This window comes from Peromyscus eremicus, chromosome 9 (assembly GCF_949786415.1).
Source record: "Peromyscus eremicus chromosome 9, PerEre_H2_v1, whole genome shotgun sequence".
NCBI classification, from domain to species: Eukaryota; Metazoa; Chordata; class Mammalia; order Rodentia; family Cricetidae; genus Peromyscus; species Peromyscus eremicus.
Window position 1 is genome coordinate 1,210,446 of NC_081425.1, and position 27,117 is coordinate 1,237,562.

Genomic DNA, 27,117 nt, shown 5'->3' on the forward strand with positions numbered 1-27,117 from the left:
ACAAGACTCAAATGGTTAGAAGATGGGGCCTGGGGTCCCTACCTATGAAACTTCTAGATTCACTCAGATTTGTTTACCTTTTTTCCTCTTCAGATGTATAACTGTCTTGAATATTTACAATTTATATTTAAGATTTTATTTTCCTTTCCAATATAAGGTACACAAATATTTTCTTCTGTTTTCTAGGTTGCAACTTCATTTTGTTGCACATTTACTTGTTTCTATCATTTAAATAATGCAGGCTAAGTTCATTATTCCAAAATGGATAATGATAATATTAAATATTATCTTATGATTTTCTTCAGACCTATTTTGATTGTACCAACATCACTAATATACAATTAGAGCAACTTGCTTGCAGTTGTTCCATGTTTTATCTGATTGAAAAATATTCAAGGGATCACAGACTTGTTACGAAAATAAACTAACAGAGTACTAAATAAGAGATATATAAACCATCCAGTTATCTAAAGCCATATTACTTTCAGGAAGTATTTTCTTGACATATACTTCCAATGCACTGCTTGTTTTAGGCCATGGTGACATGAACATAGAAGGAAATGCCTTTTATCAGAGTGGTTGTTTTTGCCATAATTGGTTCAATTTCTAGTTCCTGGAAGTGAGTCTCATGAAGACAAATAGAACAGAGTTTCAGGAGAAGCCAAACACTTTAGGCACTCTAATGCTGTATTGCTCTTCCACTCACACTTTTTAACTTAATAAATTCATATGGAGCTATTAAAGTATTGAACATAGTTTTTTGTAGAAATCATGGTTGGTGTGACTTCTACTGATACAGAGCTTTTCCTTGCTGGAGAAATAGGTGTTAAATAATTGACATTAATCAGAGAGACTTCATTTTGCCTCAGTTTCCCAGCTCGGACAATTTAGTAATGTTAATTGATGTGCCTTAATCTTCTCTACCTTATGCCAAATGTTCTAACTCTGTTGGTCTTCCTCCCTTCTCTTTATATTTATTGGTTGCAGAATTACTCAAATGAATTATGATACATGATGATACAATTCTTCTGCTGAATAATAGAGACTATAATGTTATTAGTGAACTAGCCACCTCTGATCTGCAATTAGAAACTATGAAAATTCATTTACCATTATGAGACTCAATTTATAGTTGTAATCACAGGCATAATAAATATAATGGGAATCATATGCAGGCATGCTGAGAAAAGATTTAGTTTTATGTCCTTATTATGGTCTTTTCTGTTTATGATAAATGAAAATAAATATGCTTGTCCATTTAATTATAAAGTCTTAAAGTCAGAACAGGAAGATAGATAGACAGAAACAGTACTATTTGACCTGACAGGGGATTCTTAAGATCTCTAACACACTTGTTAAAAGTTTTCATCAATTTAATATTAATTGTATTCATTTTGCAATGACAGTACTCCTATTGATCCATTTAATGATTTCATATCAGTTTCATAGGCTACGTTTAGTAATAGTGTGTGTGTGTAATTATATGTATATAATTCCTGACAGATTCACTCTTTAGTTACGAAGAAATAAGTGACAGTCCTGTGTCCCATGAAGCTCCTTCATTCTCCAACCTGAAGTAGCTTCCTTGTTCTGTCTTCCCTTCCCTGGAGCTACTCATTTGCTGGCTAGCTAGAGTCCCCCTTCCAGCCTCTACTTTGTACTATGAGAGTAGAATGTTTAGAGAAAAGCGGCACAGTCTAAGGCAGTGGTTCTCAATCTTTCTAATGCTGAGACCCTTTAATAGACTTCTTCATACTGTGGTGACTCCCAACCATAAAATCATCTTTGTTGCTACTTTATAACTGTAGTTTTACTACTGCTATGAGTCATAATGTAAATATCTGTTTACATACAGTCTTAGGCAATCTCTGTGAAAAGATCATTCGGCCCAAGGGGTAGCAGCCCATGTGCTGAAACTGCTGGTGTGAGTGTCTTACTAAACCAGTCCTCATAACTGGATTATCTTTTCTTTGTTCTAAAGCTGACTCTAACATTCTTCTCCCATTACCACTATATAATTTGAGAAAATTACATAGACATTTGTGTTTTCAGTTGAGAAATGTTTTGTCATGATGTTCAAAGAGTGTGCCCACTGCAGATATAATCTGGTATCTCAGGTCACTGTACATCCTGTACCTTCCCTTCTTCTGAGCCACGTAATTTTCCATTTTTTATTTCTCCCTATGTACCTGTCTCCATTCTTTTACCTAATCATTATAGCTTTATTCGGGTTCTTGTACATTAGCCACAGTGGCTAACTATGACTCTGAGCCTATGACCTCCCACACATGTTCTCAGAAGAAAATCACCAGAAAACTTGCAAAATCAGGGTGAATTGAGAGGAAATGTGATTTAAGAATAGTTTACAAATTATGAGAGGTATTGAGTTCAAGAATTTGGTCATGGGAATTGAAGCAGAAGCAGCTGCTCCACTTAAACAAAATACAATAACAATCACTTGTTAGTGTCCATGAGGATTTGGTACAAGACAAGCTAACATGGATATGGATTTTCAAGTATGTAAATGCTCAGATTCTTTACAAAATCCTTAATGTTTTTGGTGTCCTTTGTAATGTTTCCCTCATCAATTCTGATTCTGTTAATTTGGTCATCTCTTTATTTCTTTTGATTGGTTATGTCAATAGTCTGTCAATCTTGTTTATCTTCTCAAAGAACTAGCTCTTGTATTTTTCTTTTTTCTTCTATCTCATTAATTTCTGCTCTGATTTTTATTATTTCTTGCCAACTACTTGGTTTTGTTTTGTTTTGTTCTTGTTTTTCTTTTTTGTTTGTTTTGGATTTTCTGTTTGTTTGTTTGGGGTTTTTGTTTGTTGTTTGTTTCTTGATTTCAAATCTTTTTTAGTTACATCATTAAGGCATTTTATTTGTGTTTATTTTTAATGTAAGCATTTGGAGCTATAAATCTATAGGGCTCTTTTAACATGTCTCAAGAGTTTTGTTGTTTATATTTTCATTTTCATTTAATTCCAGAAGATTTTTTATTTTGGTTTTTTGAGACAGGATTTCTCTTGTAGCTTTGGAGTCTTTTCTGGAACTCACTCTGTAGCCCAGGCTGGCCTCGAACTCACAGAGATCCACTTGCCTCTGCTTTCCAAGTGCTGGGATCAAAGGCATGTACCACCACCGACTGGCAGAATTTTTGTTTCTTAATTTCTTCTTTGACTCATCCATCGTTCAGCAATGGATTTTAATCTCCTTGAATTTGTGTACTTACTATAAATCTGTTTGCTCTTAATTTCATTTTATTGTATTATGGTGCGATAAGATACACAAAGCTTTTTCAATCTTTCTGAATTTATTAAGATTTGTTTTCTGTCCCAAGATGTGGTCTATTTTAAATATTCAAGTCATATATAAAGGAAAACCCATAAGAATAATGGCCGATTCCTCAGTGGAAACTTTGGAATCCAGAACAGCCTAAAACAACGTATCACAAGTCCTGAAAGACTATAACCAGCAAACTAGACTAATGGACCCATCAGTACACATTTGCCACAGTTAAAGAAGAAAAAAAATTCAAGATATAAACAACCTAAAAAATTTTATATCCAACAGATCAAACTTAAGTACAAGAAGCCATATTTTAAACTCAAGAGGTGAATAAACCACCAATAGATTGTAGAAAGAAGAAAAAAGCTATAATAATTAAAACTTTATCATGGAGTCCTGATATTCAATCATCTTCTTAATTCACTCTACTTTCAAGGCTTTCCCTTGAGTTGGATAGTTGTTTATTGAGTTATTCAGTTCCATCTTCATTTCTGCTTGACTTCTTTTTGATGTTTCTAATGTTTTATTGGATTCCATTTTCAAATTCTGGATTATCTTCATCATTTCCATGAGGCTTATGTTTGTGTTTTCTTGGGCATCACTCAAGCCTTTATTCTCTTTAAATTCATTCCCTTTAAGTTCATTATTTCTTTGTGTCTTCTTTCAATTCCTTGAATTTTTAAAGAAATTTATGATTGTTCTTTTACTCTTTGTGTCCTAGGATTTATCAAGGTAATTCTCATGTGAGAAAATGTTTATAGGATTGGTTGGCTTTGGGAGTTGTGGAGGATACTGCCTTGAACTTTCATGTTGTCTGCATTCTTGCAATGACATCTGTGCATGTGGTCTTCTTTTGTTCTGTATTTGATGCAGACAGAGTGGATTGTAGCAAAACACAGGATCTATAGGCTGTGTTAGTCATAAATCGTTAATATTACTTAAGTAGAATGAAGTAAGTTAGAGGGAGCTGGGATCACATGCAGAATGTGTGTCCTGATTCAATCCTAGTGTTTGGAGGTAGATCTGAGAGGGTTGAGGGTGTTTCATGGAAGGAGGGATCAGTTGAACTCACCAAGCTAAGCCCTGAGTAATATGTGCAGGACTTGGCTATGTGGAGATGTTGAATTTGGCACATCTGCAAGTGGGCAGAGCATGTCCTGGCTGAAGCCTGCTGGTAGGGGCCAAGGCAAGCAAGGATGGCCAAATGGAATACTGGATATAGGGTGTGGGCTAAACCTTGAGTTTGAGAAGGGTGTTTGGAGGTTAGAGAATTACGCAGACTTGCCTGTCTAGGCTCTGATGAAAGGTGTACAGGACTTGTTTAGATGGAGAGATTGGAATCTCACTCAGGGAACCTGTAGATTGGGGCAGGCAGACCAACGGCATCACATAGCAGTAAATTTCTTCCCTTCTGAATATGCCAGTTAATGCAGTCATCTTTTCATACATTTGTTGGCCACTTATGAATTTTTGCAAATTCATAAGCAATCTTCAGATTGCTAACATGTCACTTGTCCACTTATTATAAATGATTTTCAAAAATCCCATATATTTCTAAAGGATATATCACTTATCTATCAATACAAAGCAATAAAAATTTCAAATACGAAGACAAATCCAAAGTGTGGATACTAGATGCATGGATGCAAACTGTGCACTCTCCTGCTGTGAGATATTTGTACACTGTGTGAAGATTATTGCTGTAATTGGAGTAATAAAAGCTGAATGGCTAATAGCTAGACAGGGGAGATAGGTGAGACTTCCAGAAAGAGAAAGATCTCTGGGAAGAGGAAAGACAGAATTGCCAGCCAGTGTGGAGGAAGCACGATGAACAGTACAAATAGATGAGGTGTTGAGCCACCCAACAGAACGTAGACTGAAGGATATGGGTGATTTAAGTTATAAGAACTAGTTAGGAACAGACCTAAGCTAAAGCTGAGCTTTCATAATTAATAATGTCTCTGTGTTGTTATTTGTGAGCTGGCAGCCCAAAGGAAAAAATTGTCTACACTCTGCTATTATTTAGGCAGTGAGGGAAGTCTCCCATGTAGTATTATGAAATTTAGAAAGTTTCTTGAATGTATGCTTAAGTGCGGATCTCAGAAAACTGAAAAGTTTAATTGACTCTTTTAGTATCAAACCCACCATTAGGTAGCCATTTAAGTGCTGCTTTTTATAAGAGCAACATCTGTGTGAGGGGGTCACTATAATGCATGATGAATAGAATCAAATTAAATGGGAAAGTCATTCCTCAGCTGTTGCTGTGACAAGCCATCCCTCTGCCTCTCAGGTAGGAGTTTTCATCCTTGTCAGTTTGACAGATGTGCCTGCATTCTTGGCACTCTCTTCAAACACATGCATAACCAGTGGTCTATTATCAGTAAAGAATATCTGACAGGAAAATGAAGGCATGCATGAGACATGGAGTACTCCCACTCAATTTCTCTCTGGTAACATCCCATGTTGTTCCCTCTTCTGCAAGAAAAAGAGGTAAAAGGCTTTTTCCCCATAAATAGGTCAAATTATGACAAGATTATTACAGTTATGTTTTAATGCATTTTGAGAAATTTTCCATTGAAGGTGAAGATTGAGAAGGGGTGAACAGTGTGATACATGTATTTTGAATGATGGGGTGACATCCTAGATAGTTCTTATAATATTTATTTTCTTAATGAATCATCCCATAACTGATAGATAATTTTAGAATTGGTGGTGCCTGTGAGAAGTTAAGCCCATTTTATCAGCTAGTATCCTCTGTCTTCCTGGACCAGTGTGAGAAGATAAGGAGGTCTAGCTAAGACAATGAATCCAAGGACCACTTGGGACAACTTTCCAAAGCTTTTTTTTTTTTTTTCATTTTCCTTATCTGACAAACAGGAATAATAAGATCCTTCTATATGTAAGTATCAGGATTGATGCTCCTCAAATTCCCAGCATAGGCTGTGGGAGATAGTTGGTCACTCAGCCTGGAGAAAGGACCATCCTTGTCTTTAGCACATTCACAGCCTCACTCACCACTTAAGAGTCAATGCGTACTTCTAAGAAGTTAGTTGTTGTACATTCCATGGTCAACTGACTCAGCCTCCAGGCTCAGCCATTTTTCCCACCCTCAACTTCCAACCCCAGGGCTTGGAAGTCTGTTTCTTTGTCCTTGTTTCTAAATCCATTTGTTTGTTTATTCCAGTTTGTAGATTAAAAAAAAAATATATTGCCTTGAAACAGGTTTACATTATGTAGTGACTAAATACAGCTACTTAGTATGTATACTTATATACAGACACATAGGCACAATGACATGCCCCATTTCTTATATCAGAGCTAAATTAATAGGCTTAGAGGAAAACTTGAGGAGAGGAACCAAATAATAGTGTTTAAGTGTCTTTCTTCTGTTATTCTTTTTTCTAGCATGAGAGAAAGATATGGTAAAAATTCTAATGTTCTGATCTTTATTATTATCTGAGGCTAGCATATTAACAAGGTCAACATGTCATTGCTTACAAGCCAAGATTTTATATTCTACTTCCTGATTTTTTTTCATATGTCAATAATGAATTCATGTAGGGACACTGAGTTCTTAATCCTTAAATTATAGTTGAACTAATTGGAAGTGTTTGGTACAGATCTTCATTTACTTCTCCTTTCTCCTACTAATCCATAAATTTGTGGCCACAAAGTGTGAGGAAACAAGGACATATTAAGCACTGTTCAGTAATACGGTTCAAAGTGTGAATGTCCATTATGATACTGTATTCTGGAAAGCACATGCTGTCCTAAATTAAAGCCTTTATAAGCAATATAGACCATAGCTTAAATCAATTCAGGACAGATGATTTTGTTAAATTTTAGGAAATGGCCTATTTTAAGTGTCCCTTGCTTTTACCAATGCAATGCAGATGAGTGTGGTCTTCAGTACAGTCTCACAGTGTCCCAAAGTATCTTCTGTGGGTCTCTAGTGCTGAGTAAGGCATTGTATTAATGTGAATGCTGTGGTATTGTGGGTTATGATGAGTCTCTGAACAGAAAAAAACAGAACTTTATGTATGTGGTTAGGCCTGGGATAATGAGGTTGAATAACTTTAGGACACCCATAAATTCTCTTCCCTTCCCCAAGGATCAACATTCATTATTAGATCATTAATTTTCAAATCCCTAGATCAGATCAATGATCCATGAAAGTACCAGAATGCCTGGGATAGCCTGGTGGTTAGCAATCAAGTGAAACTGACTGGTTTAAGTCACGCTGATTTATAAAGAAGATACTAATTTTTGTTTGTGAATCTATGATTTTCCTCAAAAGCTCTTGCAGTCCATGCCAAATCTCAGCTAATAGCTTGAGCATCTATGGTCAGACACTCTTCAGCTCATATTTATGCTCTGGGCTTTGCTGGCTGACAATGGAGTGAAGAGGATGTTAGGTACCATAGCTAGGTCAGCATGTCAGTGTGGTGGCTCAGGCACCCTAGAATAAGGAGAGTAAATCTGAACAAACAAGTATTTCCTAATTCTCTGCTCATGACTCCTCTGTTTTTACAAACTAACCAGAGAAAATCACATGAGTGGATTGAGAGTTGCTGTAGAAGATACTGCCAAGGGAATGGACACCCATGGGTTGAGTTCAGTGAGAGGCCACCACACTTTTCCACACAGACTAAAAGAAACATTAAAATCACTAGCTAAGAATAACATTCGACCCAGATTAGCAACTTTTCCCATCCTAGCACACATGAATTTCCTCCTCCTCCTCCTCCTCCTCCTCCTCCTCCTCCTCCTCCTCCTCTTCTTCTTCTTCTTCTTCTTCTTTTTTGGTTTTTCGAGACAGGGTTTCTCTGTGGAGTTTCTTCTTAATAAAATCTAACTTTTGTAGGGTCAGGAGCTGATGGCTGAAGTGTATTGATGATAATAGTATGACTACCAATATGTGATTTAATGACATAACAGTGGAAAACTTACTGATACTGGACAAGAGATTAAAGGGTCTTATGAGAGTTTTCTTCCTGCAATTTGATTTCTAGATGTTCACTTTTACCTAAGAAAAGAGCAAGCATGGCCTTTGGCAGGGTGTTCATGGTTTCACGAACTCCTAGTACCCTTGTGCAGAGTTACTTGTGGACCCCTTTCTGTCCTGCCTCTCTAAGGACAGGTGATGTCAAAAGACACAGTCTAGAAGAACATCCACTGATCTGTTTTCAGTATTGATATAAACATATTACCTACCTATCAAAAATTATTTTAATTGGTTGGAACCATTTTGTATATCAATTATAGAAGCATTGACATGCAGATGTCTTCTCAATAAGGACTTGTGAATGAGAGATTTATTTTAGGTTTTGTGAAGTTGCTCATGGTTATGTTCTTATCCTTAGGCTCACAGATCATATGCAAGATGGTTTCTGAAAAAAATATCTTATAAATGCCTTGTTCTCTAAATTATTTATTTTGAAATCCAAATGAAATTCAAAATTTGGTATCCAAATGATGCAATGTTCAGTAGGTGGAATTTTATTTTTAACTAAGGTAGTATATTTTGTTCACTCAATAAGCAAATGAAACATTCAACTTCTGAACTGTGGTATTCATTATTGTATCATAATTTATATGCCTTGTGTACTCTAAGGCCACAAGTGTTCTATTTGGGATATTCTATCTACAGAATCTTAAGACTCTCAAAGGTACAACTTCATATAAAAGATATTAGCTGAAAAAATTAATAGAAGCAGTTCCCACCAAATACTTACATATAAACTACGCAAAACAAAATCACTTTAGACATTTTTAAAATGAATGAATCTTTATAGTCTGTCTCAAGATTTGATATTTCTTTTAATTAATCCCTCATGTTTTATCTCTCTTACCTTCCTCCATAAGCAACTGATCATATCTCTATTTTTAAAGCCCTCCAGTTTTCCAATACAATATTCAAGATAACTACTAGGCTACACACTGCATTAAATAGTCCTGTTTATATTCATATTTCAAACAAATAGGTAACTATTACAGCATCCATTTCCTAGAAGAGAAAATGTTGTCATAAAGAGCAAATGTTGTCAAGTCAGTCATAGAGCTCAACTAGTCTTCAACATTCCATTATATCATAATGATCTTACATCCTTCTGTACAGAACAAACTGTCTTAAGGTTTCAAACACAAGCTTCATGTACTTCTGTCTTCTATTCCCAGACAAACCCTTAGCAAAGATACTGTTTCACATATATTTTAGCATCCAGAGCCATGTCAAGGGCTTCTTGACTGCTCAAAGAAGGTATAAGAACATCTGCTTTGTTCCCAAAACATTTGGGAATGCTTTCCAACTTGATCTGATTGGAACACTACTTATCCTTTCTAAGAAGTCTGTTTCTTCCTGATGAAGGGGGAATAACATGAACACCAAATATTTGAGACTATTAAAGACCAAATGGTGTCATTACATCAGTATGCAGTGTACTTGAAATGAAGCTTGGCATAGACCAAGCACTCTAGTACAGATTGCCTCATCTCATGATACAATTTCTTGTTAATATCGATTTTAATTGAACAAGGAGCTCAGTCCACATGTGGCTTCACTTACAGTCTCATGAAGGCTTTCCTTGAACAATAGGACTCAAAACTAGTGTTTTTCTCTCTTTTTCCTTTTTGCATGAACACAGACTCCATGCATGCTAGCTAGACAGGCACACAACCATTGAGCTACATCCTCAGCCCTCAAACTAGTATAAAAGTGATATTTCTTGTTCTTGGCCTTTACACCATTGCTTCACACTCATTCTCTCATGGCACTTCCTAGTACAACGCAAGATGAAAGATATAATTACTACAATGTTTACATTTGAAGCAACAGTATTTACAGCATCCTACTGATGTGTAGCTAGAGTTTTTCTGCCGAGCCCATGGTCAGGGCAAATCTCTCTCACCTGCCAGTCCCACAGCTGCTCAGACCCAACCAAGTAAACACAGAGACTTATATTGCTTACAAACTGTATGGCCATAGCAGGCTTCTTGCTAACTGTTCTAACAGCTTAAATTAATCCATTTCCATTAATCTATACCTTGCCACGTGGCTCATGGCTTACCAGCATCTTCACATGCTGTTTGTCATCTTGGCGGCTGTCAATGTCTCTCTGACTCAGCCTTCCACTTCCCAGCTTTATTCTCCTCCTTGTCCCGCCTATACTTCCTGCCTAGCCAATGGCCAATCAGTGTTTTATTTATTGACCAATCAGCAACACATTTGCCATACAGAACATCCCATAGCACTGATGAGTCACCCTGTGTGGAGACCATAGTTCAAGTATCACTTCACAGTACTGGGTAGGTGTGTTCAGTCGTTTCCCTAGAAGATAATTTGAGCTGATGTCCATCAAAATCATAGACAGTGCTCTGGTTCTCCTACTACAACTGAAGCAAATGTCCACAAACTTAGTTACTTAAAACAAAACAAATTTATCATGTGCGGCAGGTCAGAAGTCAAAACTCATTTTCATTGGGGAAAAATATGAGACATTAGTGAGACTAAATTATTTTTGGAAACTAATCAAATGCTATTCCATTTTCTTTTCTAGCTCTTGACACTACCCATCCCCTGCCATTTTTAAAGAGTCTGTAACTGTGGCTTCAAAAAGCCCCCTCATGGTGCAAACCCTTTTGTCTAACTGGTTCTTTACCTTGGAATTGCATGGGAAGGAATTGCCATCCATTTGGAGCTTCTAGAATCAAGAAGTTTGAAGAATCTGATAATTTTATAGGTCACCCAGTTTACCCTTTTATTCAATGAGTATTATGTACCGCACTTATTCTTAAACTTGAACATGACACAGGAAACCACCTAGGGACCTTGTTAAAGTTACAGATTTGAATTCTTTGTGGAGGGGAAGCAGCCTTAGTTCTTGCATTTCTAAGCACCTACAAGGGTGCAGCTGACCCAGAGACCTTTTAAGTTGAAAGTCTCTAGTGTTTCTAACAGATTTTGATGCCTTGGGAAAGATTCTATTATAGTCTCTTCACGCCTTGGTAATTGCAATTGCCATTTATACAAATAAGTGGATTTTGGAGCAAAGAAAAACTAAAAGTTATTCAGAAGTTGTCTGATTTTTTTCATAGCACTTTAAAATGGGATTCCATTTTTATTTTTATTTATGTCTGTGTATGTATGTCTATGTGAGTAGGTGTATATAACCACTGAGACCAGAAGATGGTGTCAGAATTCCTGGAGCTGGAATTATAGGAGATTGTGAGATGCCCTATGTGGGTAGTAGGAACAGAACTTGGATCATCTAGAAGAGCAACAATCATTCTTAAACACTGAACCATCTCTTCTGTCCCTTGACTTAAATAAAAGTGAACTAAAATGACATTTTAAATGAAGGAACTTTAAAAAGCTTGAATACAGATGTCTAAAAATTCTTATACTACATATATAAAAATATATCACATATATACATACATTTAAATTTGTGCATGTGGGTGTTCATGGACAAGTATGTGTGTGCATGTCTCTATATAGATAAATAGATGATAGGTAGAACCTAGATTTATGTTAAGTGATAGAACTGTGGAAACCTCAAGTTTCATAGTATTTTGTGACACCTCTTCAACTTCAACAATTTTCTTTCTGTTAATTTGCATAAGAAAGTAAAAATTAAAGGTGCAGACTTAGACTTCTGCAGACACAAGAATGAATGCAGATGAGATATTATCAGCCATTTTGCATCATGGAAGTTGAGGACAGTTTCTTAACACTGGTTGATTGAATTCAGTTCCAGTGGCCTCTGCCTCCAGCTTTCATATTAAAGCTGGAGTTACTGGTCTTAATATTCAAATTTGGCTCCTACACATACTTATCACATTGATTCTTATTTAATGTTTGAAAGTTATTACTTTGGAGCAAGTCAACTAAGGCACAGTGATTATAGCATATCAAACTCCATTGTAAGTGATTATTTTAATGACTCTGTACCAACAAAGATACATAGACATTCAGACAAAAAATAACCTAATTATAATGACAGCACCAAAGCCAAGCTGTGACAGTTACAAAACCAATTTCAAAGTTTTTTGACAGCCATGGCTGAAAGCTTTGTTCGGACTTTTCTGTAATAATAGTTTACTTAAGACCTAAATCCACAGTGAAGGAAAACAGAAAGAAAAAGTTGTGGCTTTTCTGTCATGCTAATAAAATAGAAATCGGTTGACATGTTTTTAATAGAACATTATGTTGAAAAGAGTATAGAAAGGAAATGATAGGCGTGGAATTTAACTCTAACAATGCAAAGAAAGAGAATGCAAAGAAAGTAACAATGCAAGTTCTAACAAGAATAGAAACTTGACAACTGATTTACTTATCTGTGTTATAGAGATCAGTAGTTCTTGCAAGTAAATTGATGGCCATACAAACAGGTTGATTGGCAGTTCTGGAATTTGATTTTTGTATTACCAATGAAATAAAGTCAAAGAGAAATGGATATAAAAATGTTTCAATCCCCAGGAAGGACATGAAGCTTCATGGGAAATCTGCTTTTCCCTTGGTTCAAATATATCTAGAGTTATTAGGTTTTTGTCATTTTGGTTTATCTCCCTTGGTTCTGGGCTCAAAGATGTTCAATATAATTAATTCTTTGCCCCTATGTGACTAATTTCTCATTCCTAACAGAAATATATCTGGTTCGTGAAATGGCATTTGTTTGTACTAGAGGTCTTTATATAACACATCTTCATAGATATTGATTTATTTTAAAATGATAATGTATGGTGATATTTCATTTGTGCTTAAATGTGATTTTTATTTTGTATGTTAATAAATAGAGTTGCCTGGGGGTCAGAGCTAATAGCAAGCCATAGCAGAAACCGGGCGGTGGTGGCGCACACTCTTAATCCAATCATATGGCAGGCAGAGTCTGTGTGTTCAAGGACATAGCCAGCTTGGAGACACACACCTTTAATCTCAATACCAACCATAGAGACCTGGAGGTCTTTATAGACAGGCAGTGATGAGGAGGTCATGTGGTCGGGCTTACAACCAATGAGAAGGCAGAACAGAAAGTCAATAAAAAGACAGACACAGAGAAAGTAGGTCTCTTGCTCAGGGGAAGGACAGCAGCGGCAGCAAGGGATAAGAAGACAGTTTTAGTCTCAGCTCTTAGCTACTGCTCTGACCTCTTGGGCTTTTAACTCTGCACTTGGTTCTGTGTTTCTTATTTAATAAGACCATTACATCTACAATAGTGTACCTTTTGAGCAGACACATTGTGTCCACTTTACTGAGGAGAAAATAGAGGTGCAGTGGCTTGTTAGGGATACAGCATCAGGAAGTGGTGGAGTCTCAGCTCCAGACTACTTGGCTCCACCCCATTTTGCTAGAAAAGGCTGGGTAAAATGATGCTTTGGACAGCTTTCAGGTACACTTTATCTTAGTCTCAACCTGAGCTTTAGGTAGGCTCTTTTAGTTGCAATACTAAGGAGCTTTTCAGTCAGATCATAGGGTAGGGGCACACAGTGTCCATAGTATGGAGAAGAAAAGCCTCAAGAAGAGATGTGACTGCCTTTCTATGTCCTGACTCAGAAAGGTTTTGATTTTTGGATGTTGGCAGAGCCTATGAAAGCTTTTCTCTGAAGCCTTACTCCACACCTGCCTCCACTTTGTAGTATACATCTGCTTATCTGCCATGTCTAAATTAAATTGCATGGTTCTCTCTCGATGCCTCATTCAAATTCATATTCTCTCTCTTCCTCTATCTTTCTCTCACTCACTCTCTCATTATGAATCTATAATAAATTTCTCTCTAAAACTCAAAAAACAAAAAAGGAAGAGACCATGTGGGGGCATCGGTCCTGAGCAGTTGGCTCTCCGTGTCCAGAGCCTTCACCCTCTGTTTTCTCCACTTAGATGATCTCTTCTAGACAAGGGAGTAAAATCACAGAATGGACTTCAAATAGACTTAATGGCAGAGCTCAGTTCTGATGCATTGTTGCTGTGTGGTTTTGAACAAACAACCTAAACTCTCTGAACTCAGTATAATGCATGTCATATATATCCTACTGTTTCGAGCTGTGGCATTAACAGACACAACATGAATAACAGGTACATAAATTACTTGGCACATAGTAAGGATTCAACACGTGGCAGCTACCGTAATACTTGTTTTTAATGCTTAGTTAACTCCACTTCAACATATGCAATGGACTTGGACCAGATTTAATTCCCAATCCTGAGTCTAGCCTCGATTCTTATGTGACAGTGAAGAAAATTGTTTAACCTCTTAGAGTCTCAGTTTTCTTATCCATCAAATTAGAATAACATCCTAGAATTAGCATGGATTTTAATTGAGTTAATCTATGTAAAATTCTAGAACAGCCCAAGACACATAATAAGCTTAACAGACAGTCATTATTCACTATAGGATTATTTTCAGAAAGTAATTATGGAAGCAATAATGGAAAATAAATCTTCTGTTTCTCCCTCTTTCCAACTTTATAACCATCTGCAAAATGTCTTCATTCTCTCACTTGATAACAAATGGTCATGCTTGTTTTTCAGGGTAACCATTTGGAAACTAGTTTTCCATATAGTCAGAACTCAGGGTCAAAACAACCTATTATACAAGATTCAAGTATATATAAGTTCAATTAAATATATTTTCCATTTCTAACTGAAGATTTCTGAAACTATGTTCCTATACATCTTTAACTCACTGAAGGAAATGGCTTCCTTTGATCCCAATATTGAGCAAGAAAGACATTGATCAGTGGTCTTGGAAAAACTGTTTTTCACTGCCATATTGTCCCATAGACCTGTTATCCCTCAAAACATATCAGCATTCACATGGCAGTTAATGGTGAGGTTCGTGTCTTCATGAAGAGTTTACCTATCCATTTTGCCTCCTCAGAAAATGATGCGGTCATCTGTCTTCCACATGTTTATCCTGAGCATGGTGACTGTGGACGTGATAGTCGCAGCCAGCAACTACTACAAGGGAGAGAACTTCAGAAGGCAGTATGATGAATTCTATCTTGCGGAGGTAAGTCACTGGAGGGGTGTGCAGCAGTGCTCAAGGTAGGAGAGTCTCGTCAAAGGCCTTTTGAAAATTAACTCAATTACTTGGCTGCCTCCTAAGCTGACTCTTAAGCGATTCCTCTGGTCACTGTGTTGTTTGACTCATTTCCTGTCACCATGAGCCTGGGCAGTCTTCCCCACAGAAGTCATGTTGCCACAGTAACCTTTTTTTTTTCCCCCTTCTAAGTCTTACTCCAGATCTTTCTGTTTTGCTACCAACCCCTAATTTTCTCTCCCTTTTTCATGCTGTGGTAGCATGCTTCTCCTTCTGTAAATGATCCCATGTTCAGAAGCTCAGAAACAGACTAGTCAGCTCAACAAATTAGGGGCAGTGGGGGAGGCGGGGGCTGGGAGTAAACTGAAAGTGCCAGTACAATAATCACTACACCAGAGGTTAAAGGGTTAACATCTGGGCTAAGGATGCCAAACCACACAGAAGATGAATGTTAAAATGATGGATGCACTAATTGCCCTGATTTGGTCATTACACATCTGTACGTGCACCACATCAAATTAACCTGTCATTAGCTTGTGCAGCAAGTGCTTCCCAATGTGGCATCTTGCTAGACCTAATTCTTAATTTTTTAAATTAATCAATTAATTAATTTTTCCCAGCCTGATCACAGTTTCCCCACCCCCACTCCCCTACCCCCAGTCCCTCACCCCATCTACTTCCTGTCCTTTCCCTTCAGAAAAGTACAAGCCTTTCATGTATATATCAAGTTGCAGCAAGACTAGGCACCTCTTCTCGTATTAAGGCTGGAGGAGGCAACCTGGTAGGAGGAAAGGTCTCAAGAGCAGGCAACAGAGTCAGAGACAGCCCCCACTCCCTCACCAGGAGTCCCACAAGAAGACGAAGCCACACAACAGCAACACATGTACAAAGGGCACAGGTCCCATGAAAGTTCCCTAGTTAGTGGTTCAGTCTCTGTGAGACTCCATGAGCCCAAGTTAGTTGACTCTGTATATTTTTCCATGGTATCCTTGGCCCTCTGCCTCCCACAATGCTTCCTCCCCCTCTTTCACAGGATTTCCCAAGGCCTGCCTAATGTTTGGCTGTGGGTCTCGGCATGTTTCCATCAGTCACCGGGTGAAGTGTCTCTGATGACGATTGGGCTAGGCAATGATCTGAGGTCCCTATAATCAACCTAGCCTCTGGTAAAGGAGCTTAAGGTCTAATTCTTAAATAGTTTTAATCATTTTCAAAGACCACTGTTTTTAATCATTCTGAAAGCAAATATCATAATTTAATGGTCATATATTTATGGAAAAATTGATTGACATATAGAAAGCCATTCATCGTATAAAGGAGATATATAAATCTAACAGTGCTACACTTCAAGAAATCCCATATATGAATAAAACAAACTTAAAACCAGAAAACCATTACAAAAACATTTTCAGAGAGAAAACAATTTGTTCTGTAATTGAGTTCTTTTAGTTACTCAAAACTCACCCAACACATTAAAAATAGAATGGGTTGATAAAAATTCGGACCACACACACATAAACTTTTCTGAAAAAGAATCTATCACATGCATATATTAATATAAACATTCATGTGGAGGTCAAGAAACTTCTATGGAGTCATTTATAAATTCCATCCTCCTCATGGAGGTCTATTTCCTGTAACAAAATCCATTTAATCCTAAACTTCGACTGCCTAGGAACAGCTGTGATATGGCATGGATCTAATAGTTTCAGGTTACATGATACTTACAGGTAGCAAGAAAAACAGATGGTAAACAATAACAGTAGAGAAAGAATGGAGAGCCTTATGAGGAAATTATATCTAAATCAATACCAAAAAGGCAATAATTTTGCTGCAATGCAAGCAAAGAAGTAGAAATGGGCTGACAAAGAGGTTCAGTTGCTAAAGGTACTTCCATCCAAGCCTGATGACCTGAGTTCAGTCTTCAATCTACATGTTGAAAAGCAGAGAATCAATACAGGATATACTCACATATGTCACTGCACAAATTTGCACATATACAGAGATATTCAGTCATATAGATGCACAATCAAAATGAGTAAATGAATGTAAACATTTTTTACAACATAAACAAAAACATAGACTGATAGTGATGTTTTATAATAAAGTTTTAACACAGAGACAGGATGTGGATGAGAGAGGTGGGTCCTCACTGATTTCTGTTTCTCTTACATAGTGAGAAATGGATGAACATCCAAGGAAATGACACAATGAAATAGGAAGTTTAAGTAAAACAGAGAGTTTAAGCCAAATATACTACTACTACTAACTATGGTGATATTTTATTTGTGTTGAAATGTGGTTATATTTTATTCGTATGTTAATAAATAAAGCATGCCTGGAGATCAAGGGGGAAAAGGCCAGACATTTTTAAGTAAGCATAGAAGTCAGGTAGTGGTAGCACACGCCCTTAATCCGATCATGTGGCAGGCAGGGTCTCTGTGTGTTCAAGCACACACTAGAGAATAGAACCAAGTGTGGTGACACACACCTTTAATCCCAGTACCAACCATAGAGACCTGGAGGTCTTTACAGGCAGGCAGCAACAAGGAAGTGAGGTAGCTGGGCTAAGAGCCAATGAGAGGGCAGAACAGCAAGATAATAAAGATGCAGGTAGACAGGAAGTAGCTCACTTTAGGTAGCTGCAGAGCTGGAGAGGTAAGGTTGGTGGCTATGACTATTTCTCTGATTTTTAAGGCTTTCACCCCTATATTTGGCTCTGTGTTTTTTATTTAATAAGGCTGTTTAAAAATTTGTCTACAATTTGCACCCAACGTGGGGCACATATCCATGACTCTGGGTTTCAGAGTCTCATGCTCTACCAACTGAGCTAGCATAATGAGACCGTTTAGAAATTTTTCTACAACTAATAATAATAATAATAATAATAATAATAATAATAAAATAATAATAATGACACTTCACCAGGTGGTGGTGGTGGTGGCGGCGGCGGCGGCGGCGGCGGCAGCGGCGGCACATGCCTTTAATCCCAGCACTTGGGAGGCAGAGGCAGGCCGATCTCTGTGAGTTGGAGGCCAGCCTGGTCTACAAAGCAAGTTCCAGGAAAGGCGCAAAACTATACAGAGAAACCCTGTCTCGAAAAAAAACAAAGTAATAATAATAATAATAATAATAATAATAATAATAATAATAATGACACTTCTAATATAATGTTAAAGATCCAACCAAATTTTCACAGTATGTACTTAACAGTGACATCAACGTGAAAAATGATAATTGTCCTGGGTCTTACATAAGAAAGGAGAAAGGCAAGGTTGAAACTGACCCAGCTTTAGAGCTTTATTTATTTGGAATGGGAGAACTGAGAGACAAAGGGATGAGGAGATAGGAGTGACTCACAAAGAAGATGAAATGAAGGCCAGGTAGCCTAGGTTGGCTATGGAAACAGATAAAAATAGAGAAGAATTTAAGAGAAAAAGAAAACACTCAAGATCTCTATATGATCAAAACACATGTTTGGTTGAAGTGAGAGAATAAGAAAGTTATCGTGGCCAGAAAAAAGAATCCAAGATTTCTAACTGCACCATGATTTTGGTAATAAAATATAAAACTTAGGGTGTTGTGTGGAGATGGGTAGCTTAAACATAAGAATGGGGTTGTGACAAGAGTGTAAGGAACCACTATAGCCTGAGAATTGCTGAGTGTCAAGTGGATATTGAAGAGTATTTCCAATTCTTAGACAAGACAGTGTGGTTTGGGCAAAGTCAAGGTGCAAGAATGGTTGATGGAGAGATGAGTAGAGAGTGTGTAGATGGAGTCAGGGGTTGTTCTATCCTGATGGAATTCTATCAAGGGGTTTTTAGGAGGAATGAATGGAACATCTTTTCCTTACTCATTTATTGTACTCCACAGAACATAGCAATATGGACTCCTTCTTCCACAAAAGGCATTGTGTAGTAGACTATTATGTAATATACTTGGGAGAGAAACACTGGAGGCAAAGGCATGTGCAGGAGGCATAATCTACACATGGAACTGGATAAAGTGGAAGAAAATGTTTAAAATAGAGGTAGAGATGACATGTTTAGTAGGCCCTGTTATGTAGGTGAAACGAAAGGTTCCAATTGCACAAAAGAATTACATCAGAGTTTTAAGGAGTAGTAACCAACATTCCAGAGAGTAAACAGAGATGAGCATGGTGGTGGGATATTGCCATTCTCTCAAGGAGGACCAGTCTCTCCTGCAGGAGTGCTGATGTTAGAGATTGCATGGGCGTCACTTCTGTGGCCTTCCCACAGTAGACGTTTGTTATACCATGTCCTTTGGAATAAATAAAGTGGCCACATACCCTGGAAACACAGTAACTTGACTCCTTCAGGAAACTTTCCCTGATTTCTTCTTATACAAAGCCTACCTCTTTCCTAGCCTGTGCTTAAGAATGTTAAATATATTATACTATGAATTATACTATGAAAAATTGCAACAAAATATCAAAGAATTTCTATTGTGGAGTTCATTAATTGATGCTTAATTGCTGGTAGAGTCTTGGGGCAGGTGATTACTCTTTGTTAATTTTGATAATTTTATTGATATATTAAAAATAACAACCACAGAGCTAAGATGATATAGCAAAACCTGGCAAAACCTGAAATATATACCTCCTGCTTGTTATATATACCTACTACTGAAATATATACCTTCCCAAACCATTAACACAGATTTGATTTTAAAAATAAGCCTGGTGTTGAGGTAAATCCTCTGTATATAAGTACTCATTGCCAACCATATGATATTGAACATGTAAAAATGTTAGGAGCACAGACGGTGTATGAAGTGTTATTAAGCATCTAACACTAACATCAAGAACAAAGATGGTAGGAGGACAATTTAGGAGGGAATGGACATGTCTGTGGCATTGATGGTGATGGTTTTATAAGCATATATTTATACCCAACTCAGCAAATTAATACATTATGTAAATACACTTTTCTATATGTCTTTTTATTGTTTCTTAATAAAAAGATAGATAAGTAACTAAATAAACACACTAACAAACTCTTTGAAATCCTGGAAAGAAAAGGAATAAATAAGCTAGACATAGGATTTTATTAACTTAAATAATCTATAGACATCAGTTTATTATTGTACTACTTGAGCAATCAAAATCTATTCCAGTAGATGGATTGACTTTCAGTGTTTGAGTTTCTCAGGATATGTTTGGACTTCCTTCAAATTAGAGTATCCTGCCTTTTTGAATAAAAAAAAAATGTTGTATGTGAGTCATAATGATTTATTTTGAGTACGGATAATTTTTTTTTTTTTTAGCTAAATGTACTTTTTAACAAATACTGCCTTTCAGTTCAAGCCGAGAATCACCAAACTTTTTTTGAAGAGCCAAATAAGCATGTTAGGCTCTGTAGACCATCCACTCTCTGTCACTTCCTCAGCTCAGCCATCTTTGTGTAAAAGTGAATGTGGTCTTAAGATAGATGGACTTCAATAAAAGTCTGTTTACAGGACCCCAAGAATGACACAGGGATTGCCCAATGACAGAGAAATGGATGTGATTGAGGGTAATGAAGGGCAAGTGTCGAGAGAAAGAGAGCTTAGGGGAGTGGGAGATCCCAGCTGGATCAAGAACAGAGAGGGAGAACAAAGAATAAAAGACCTTGATAAATGAAGATCACATGAGAATAGGAAGTAGCAAAGTGCTAGAGAGGCCCACAGAAATCCACAAAGATACCCCCACAATAGACTATTGGCAATGATCGAGAGACAGCCCGAACTGACCTACTCTGGTGATAGGATAGTCAAACACCCTAATTGTAGTGCTAGAAAACCCATCCAATGACTGACGGAACCAGATGCAGAGATCCATGGCCAGGCCCCAGGTAGAGCTCCAGGAGTTCAATTGGTGAGAAAGAGGAGGGTTTGTTTGTACGAGCGAGAATTGTTGAGACCAAGGTTGGATAAAGCACAGGGAAAAATAGCCAAATGAATGGAAACACATGAACTATGAACCAATAGCTGAGGAGCCCCCAACTGGATCAGGCCCTCTGGATAAGTGAGACAGTTGATTAGCTTGATCTGTTTGGGAGGCATCCAGGCAGTGGGACCGGGTCCTGTACTCAGTGCATGAGTTGGCTGTTTGAAATCTGGGGCTTATGCAGGGACACTTGGCTCAGCCTGGGAGGAGGGGACTAGACCTGCCTGGACTGAATCTACCAGCCTGAACTCAATCCTCAGGGGAGCCTTTGCCCTGGAGGAGATGGGAATGGGGGGTTGGCTGGGTGGAAGGCGGGGGGTGGGGGGAGAACAAGGAAATCCGTGGCTGATGTGTAGAATTAAATTAAATTATAAAATAAATTAAAAAATAAAAAAAAAGTTTGTTTACAAAAGTAAGCAATATGCTGGAAGTTGTATGAGCTATAGGAGCACAGAGTTTTCCAACTAGACTTCTCATAGCTACCACTTTTTGAAAAGCCCATTATGTGCTAAGTACTTTAAAGAAATTCATTATCTCATTTAATCCCCCCAAACAGCTATATTGACCACAGTTGATGGGGAGTGTAAGGGCTCTGTATTTAGGAAACAGCATTATGTAAGAGCTCTGAAAGCTTAACTTTCACACTACATCACAAAAGGCCATGAGGTTTGAAAGAAGCAATTTCTTTGTTAGGTTTCTATACATTACAGAATAAATTGTTTTGAAAAATTCAAAATAAACCACTCTACCCATTAGGAGTCAACTCACAGTCTAAACCAGCTTCCTTTAAGAACGAATTAAGCTGCTTAGCTTCTGTTGTGGAGCCAGAGACTTGCTCTGTTACTTTGGATTAATTAATCTAAATTTAGAATTAGCTAAGAAACAGCAAAAGGATATTTTTATTTCCTGGACTATGCATTAACATAAAAAGTAGAGACCAATTATTTAATAAAAAATTTATATTTCATTTTCATCTAAGATAATATTTACTTACTATTACACACATATGTGTTTTAATATAATTTTATGTTTTAATCACAAATATTACTATTGACAGTGTTATTTTCTGCTGTATGGTTATCTGGATATTTGTGTATCCAGTAGGCTGTCCATTTATTAAAAATCTATGTGCTAAGTGCAGTCCTATCACAGGAGGGGAGCAATTTTAACAGAATTTCTCACTTAAGAAACTACAATTTTCAAACAAAAAGGAGTCATAACATAGTGCTCTGTCTTTTTCCTGAACATTAGATTAAAAACCATAACTGTGGCCTGTAAAAAAAAGCCCTTGAAACAGATATTCAGCTTTTCTGATGTATGTTGTCTCTCAAGCTTAGATTATGTCTCTCGACTCCCTGCCAGTACACTCACATGTACACTATATTGTCTTTATTAAACTATTGTTTTCTACCTAACATTGTATAAATAAACATAATTGAAAAGTATTCCATTTTTATGAGTAATAGAAATAAAAGAAACAAATAGAAAATTTGTTGTTAGGTGTATTTTGGCTTAGACATTGGAGCAATGTATATGCATGATTGTTTATTTCCAAAATTTATGAAGTGCTTCTTATTCTATACTATTATTAAGCAGTTTAATTTCAGTCATTAAAACAAATACTGGGAGGTAGTTTATGCTGCCATTTCTAAAATAATTCTGTCTTGAGGTGACTAGAATAGTTGGAATCTACTAGTGATGTAGATAAATTTCATTCTTCAATTAAAAATAATAGGAACTTACAAACTGATGGAAGAGAAATAAGGAAGCAGGAAGTGGTGAGAGAGAAGCTACCTTCTTTATTACACAAAGTCCTTCTGTTTGACATCCTACCATCATCCCTTCACTCTGGATTCCTCTGGACCTACCTGTATGCAGAGCTCAGCCCTCTTTCACACCTTTTAAGATTTAAAAACATTCTTAGAAGTAAAATCAGGAGAGAGAAAGAGGATCTTAGGCTGAGTTCCTGAGAGTCAATTAGCTAAAATTTCCCATCAAAAGGTGTCTCTTCCACTTCTGCCTCTGTCTCCTCCCCTCTTCACCTCTATGTCTGTTCAACTGAGTTGGCCATTGATCTAAACAAGCTGAAGGCTTCAGAAAGTAATGTGGTCCTCACTAACTGATAGCCCTCAGAATTCCTTCCAAACACCTTCAGGTTCCCTGTGATAAATTCACATGATTGTGATTCTTCCTTTCATGCTGGTTACAGAGAGAGGACAGAGAAGCTTAAGAACCTTTAACTAAAGCAGTTCTGCTTGGTGATGGGAAATCCATAGGAAATAAACTGAAAAAGTTGTGCATGGATGATTCTATGCAATTATCTCAATTTTTGTTAGTACTAGTTTTCTGATAACCTTGGGAGTACTTGACACAATCTTAAATGAGAGTTTTAGCTGTTAAAATTTATAGAAATTAAGTGACCTATCAAATAATCTTCAATGAATAAGAAGACAGATGGAATGGTTCTCAGGTCTGTGTATCTCAAACTCACATCTATGTGAACAGTTCAAGTACCAATCCATCTCTCCAACAGTTCTAAAATCGTTCTCTACTGCAGTAGGAAACTAAAATATTTATTAAGCTGATTTTTCAGAGGTGATGAGTCATAATCTAGCCAAGATGCTAATTATTTTTAGATTTTCTGTAGCTCAAGAGAATGAATATTATCTTTAGAAGGGATTGTTGCTCAAGCAACAACACCCTAATACTAAACTTGCCATGCGCTAGTAAGATTTGGGAAAGATTGGACTTCTCCATGGTAGATACCTAGGTTGTCAAATATAGCCATTAGCCTTCGTTCACTATGTAAGGCTAGTCTTCTGAATTTGTTTTCATGTTTGTCTATCATTTCTGCCATGTGAAATGTCCAGCCTTTGAAAAATCTGCAACTTTCAACTTTATTCTTAATTATCAGTCATTTTATAAACCCATCACATAGATGATATTGCATAATAAATATTTGTGCTCACATCCTGGTTCTTCAAAAGTAAATTTTTTGCTGTTTGCTTCAAGGTTTTCATTCAGAAACAATGTATAGACAGAATAAGAAACTCCTTTGATCTTATTCTTCTAAGAAGTATATTCATCATTCCAATGTATATCTTATAAGAGTATCAAATATCTATAAACAGTTTGGTTTTCTCTTTCATGCGTTATGACCTTTTGAAAATACTCCTGTTGATCCCAGTACTGTTTGCTTATTTGTTCCATGGATAATGGCTTATAGTTTCAGTGGCTTTGCTTTTGATCTTTTGCCATAAGATACAATGCTTCTGTCAACACTCTCCTCTCTGATTTCATGCCACATTGGGGAGAGACTTTGAGGAATTTTTGTTTGTTTCTTTTTCTCAGAGCATGTATCTTGACTAGAAATTACTAGAGAATGGAATACTTAAAAACACTTATTCTGCCAATTTGTATTTCTACCAGATTGTATGAACAACTTCATTTCACTCTAAATTTATAGTCATTCAGATTTTCAATTTTATCATTATAAAATAATATGCCTGGTCTTGATTACAGTACAGAATTAACTTTTTTCATCTTCAATTTTTTTGCCTCCCCGATAAGTGGACCTGGTTGTTTTGCAGTTATCTGGTGAAGGGAACGGCACATTCTCTCCATGAGTTCAGCTTATCTCTTAGCTTTGCTTTTATTAGTTGCCTTGGTTTCCATGAAAGTTATAAGTTTTAATAATGTAAGACTTAGTAGTCTTTAATTTTTTATATAAAGTCAAGTGTCTTGGATATTTAAAATTGCTTAAGTGTCAGGAAATCTGTTTTTCTAATACTATTCACTAAGAATGAAAGAAAATCTATGTAGTTAGCTAAGTACATAAAGAACATCAGATAAAAGCTATTTGTGAGAAATGCCCTTAACAAACCACCAAGAGAAGTGAACTTTATTAACATGATAAAAGCATCTATGAAAATCTACAAACAACCGGCATGAATGGTGAGCATTCATGTCAAGACAGAAGTGAGCTATGTGTGTCTACTGTCACTGCTTCTGATATACAAGATATAAAAGATATTCAAGGTCTTTGGGAAAAATTAAAAAGCATTAAACATGCAAAAAACAATAAAAAAATTTAAAAACTGAATAAACATGTCTTTAGCAGCAATTAAACTTCTGTATAAAGACATATTTATGTTGACTCACAGCTCAAAAATATTCAGGTTTTGGTGATGGTGAAAATGTGTCTGTGAGAGCAGTCCATTCAGTTCTCCATATAACCAGAAAACAGAGTCCATAGGTCAGAATCATGGGCAGTATAACCTCCAAAGGCCCACTCCTAGTAACCTATATACTCGAACAAGGCTCCCACTAAAGGCTCCATAACCTAAAACTAGTGCCATATGCTGGGAACCTAGAATTCAAAACATGAGTCTATGGGGGTCATTCTAGGTGCAAACCATAACAGAAGCTCACCTGAGTTTGGACCTCAGAGTTCTTAGTGTTTATGACTGGAAAATCAGCCAGTGTTCACAGTTGGAGTTTCTGACACAGTCAACCCCACAAATCATCTCATTGTCACAGACAACTAATTATAGCCCCCAGGTCTCTAGTGTACTGTCAGCACACTAGATAGTTCAAAAGAAAACTTTTGAAATGAATGGCTAAATAGTTCAGCTTATCATTATAGTGGTGTTATTTCATCTAGCACTGATAATGTTCCTAACACTGATAAAATTCATGATAATGTTCAAATATTTTAGAAATATATAAAAATAGTTGTCAGAAGAAATTTACCTAATTAAAGTTTTCCTAGAAAATGAGATTAAACTTAACAATAATGTCAAAGATTGCTGCAATGGCAGAATGGTTTATTTTCATAATTTGATCATTTCTTCTGATTAATTTACTCCAATATAGTTGTAAGAATTTGTTGGAACTAAAACAAATGATTTATTTAACTTATTTTCATTCTAATAATTATTGTAAGAGCAGATGTCTTTGGAGGAACACAGAAATTACTCCATAAGAGGCGGCTCTCTACAAGGTGATAAAACAAGTCCACACTTTATGAAAGTTCTTCTGCTTCCAGAACATCTCACTCACAGATAAAACAGAAAGTCTGAGGAACGTTATGGAGCTTTGAAAAAAAGTTCACCCCTTATTCACCAGAAATATAATGGCAATGCATTCTGTGTCAAGAACAAGTACAAACACTAAACCTCATGGCTAGAAGACAGAGACTGGGAAACCTTTCCATTGTTATAGAAGGAACAATAAGATCCATTGCTTGGGGACTCTGACATACAGAAAGCTGTAGGCCTCAAGAAGTAAGAACAGATAATCAGCCCACATGAAGGATCAGACCAAGCTCTCTTATGGGCTGCTGACAAGGGAGGTCGTACACAGTAAAAAGGACCGATAGCCTCCAAATGATATTGAAAAAGACAGTCTAGCCCTGGTTCATCTCCACAGGTGCATGGTAAGATGCACTCATTTATAATTTGTCACCCATAAATGTTCAGGCATTATCTTTGAATTAAAAGAGTGGTACAGTTTCTATTATTCCTTTTAAGTTAAGTGTATTATTTTCTAATCAGTTAATTTTCATCCTTCCTTCCAAAATTTGTCATTCATCTGGCTATTCTATTTGCTAGCCACCTGAGTTCAATTATACATTATTTGGTGCAAAATATATACTATCTTGAGAACAAACACAATACTATCTTTTTGACAATAACTCATTTAATTATTAAAATGTTTTTTCAGACTTATTTATTTTTGTTTTATGTGTGTTTACCTGTATGTGTGTCTGTGTATCACATGCATACATCATTTAATTTTTAAATCTGGACCCTTTATTGGTAATTTTATTGAAGAAAAGAAGGT

The 27,117-nt window shown here is 36.7% G+C and overlaps 1 protein-coding gene across 2 annotated transcripts in view; it reads left to right on the top strand.

Moving 5' to 3' along the window:
• Window positions 1-27,117, top strand: part of Nalcn (sodium leak channel, non-selective) — a 298,952-nt gene that overhangs the window by 81,757 nt on the left and 190,078 nt on the right. For both annotated transcript variants that reach the window (XM_059274302.1, XM_059274303.1), the window contains one exon: window positions 15,168-15,299. In XM_059274302.1, the coding sequence (XP_059130285.1) occupies window positions 15,168-15,299 (132 nt within the window). The remainder of the gene's footprint in view (window positions 1-15,167; window positions 15,300-27,117) is intronic.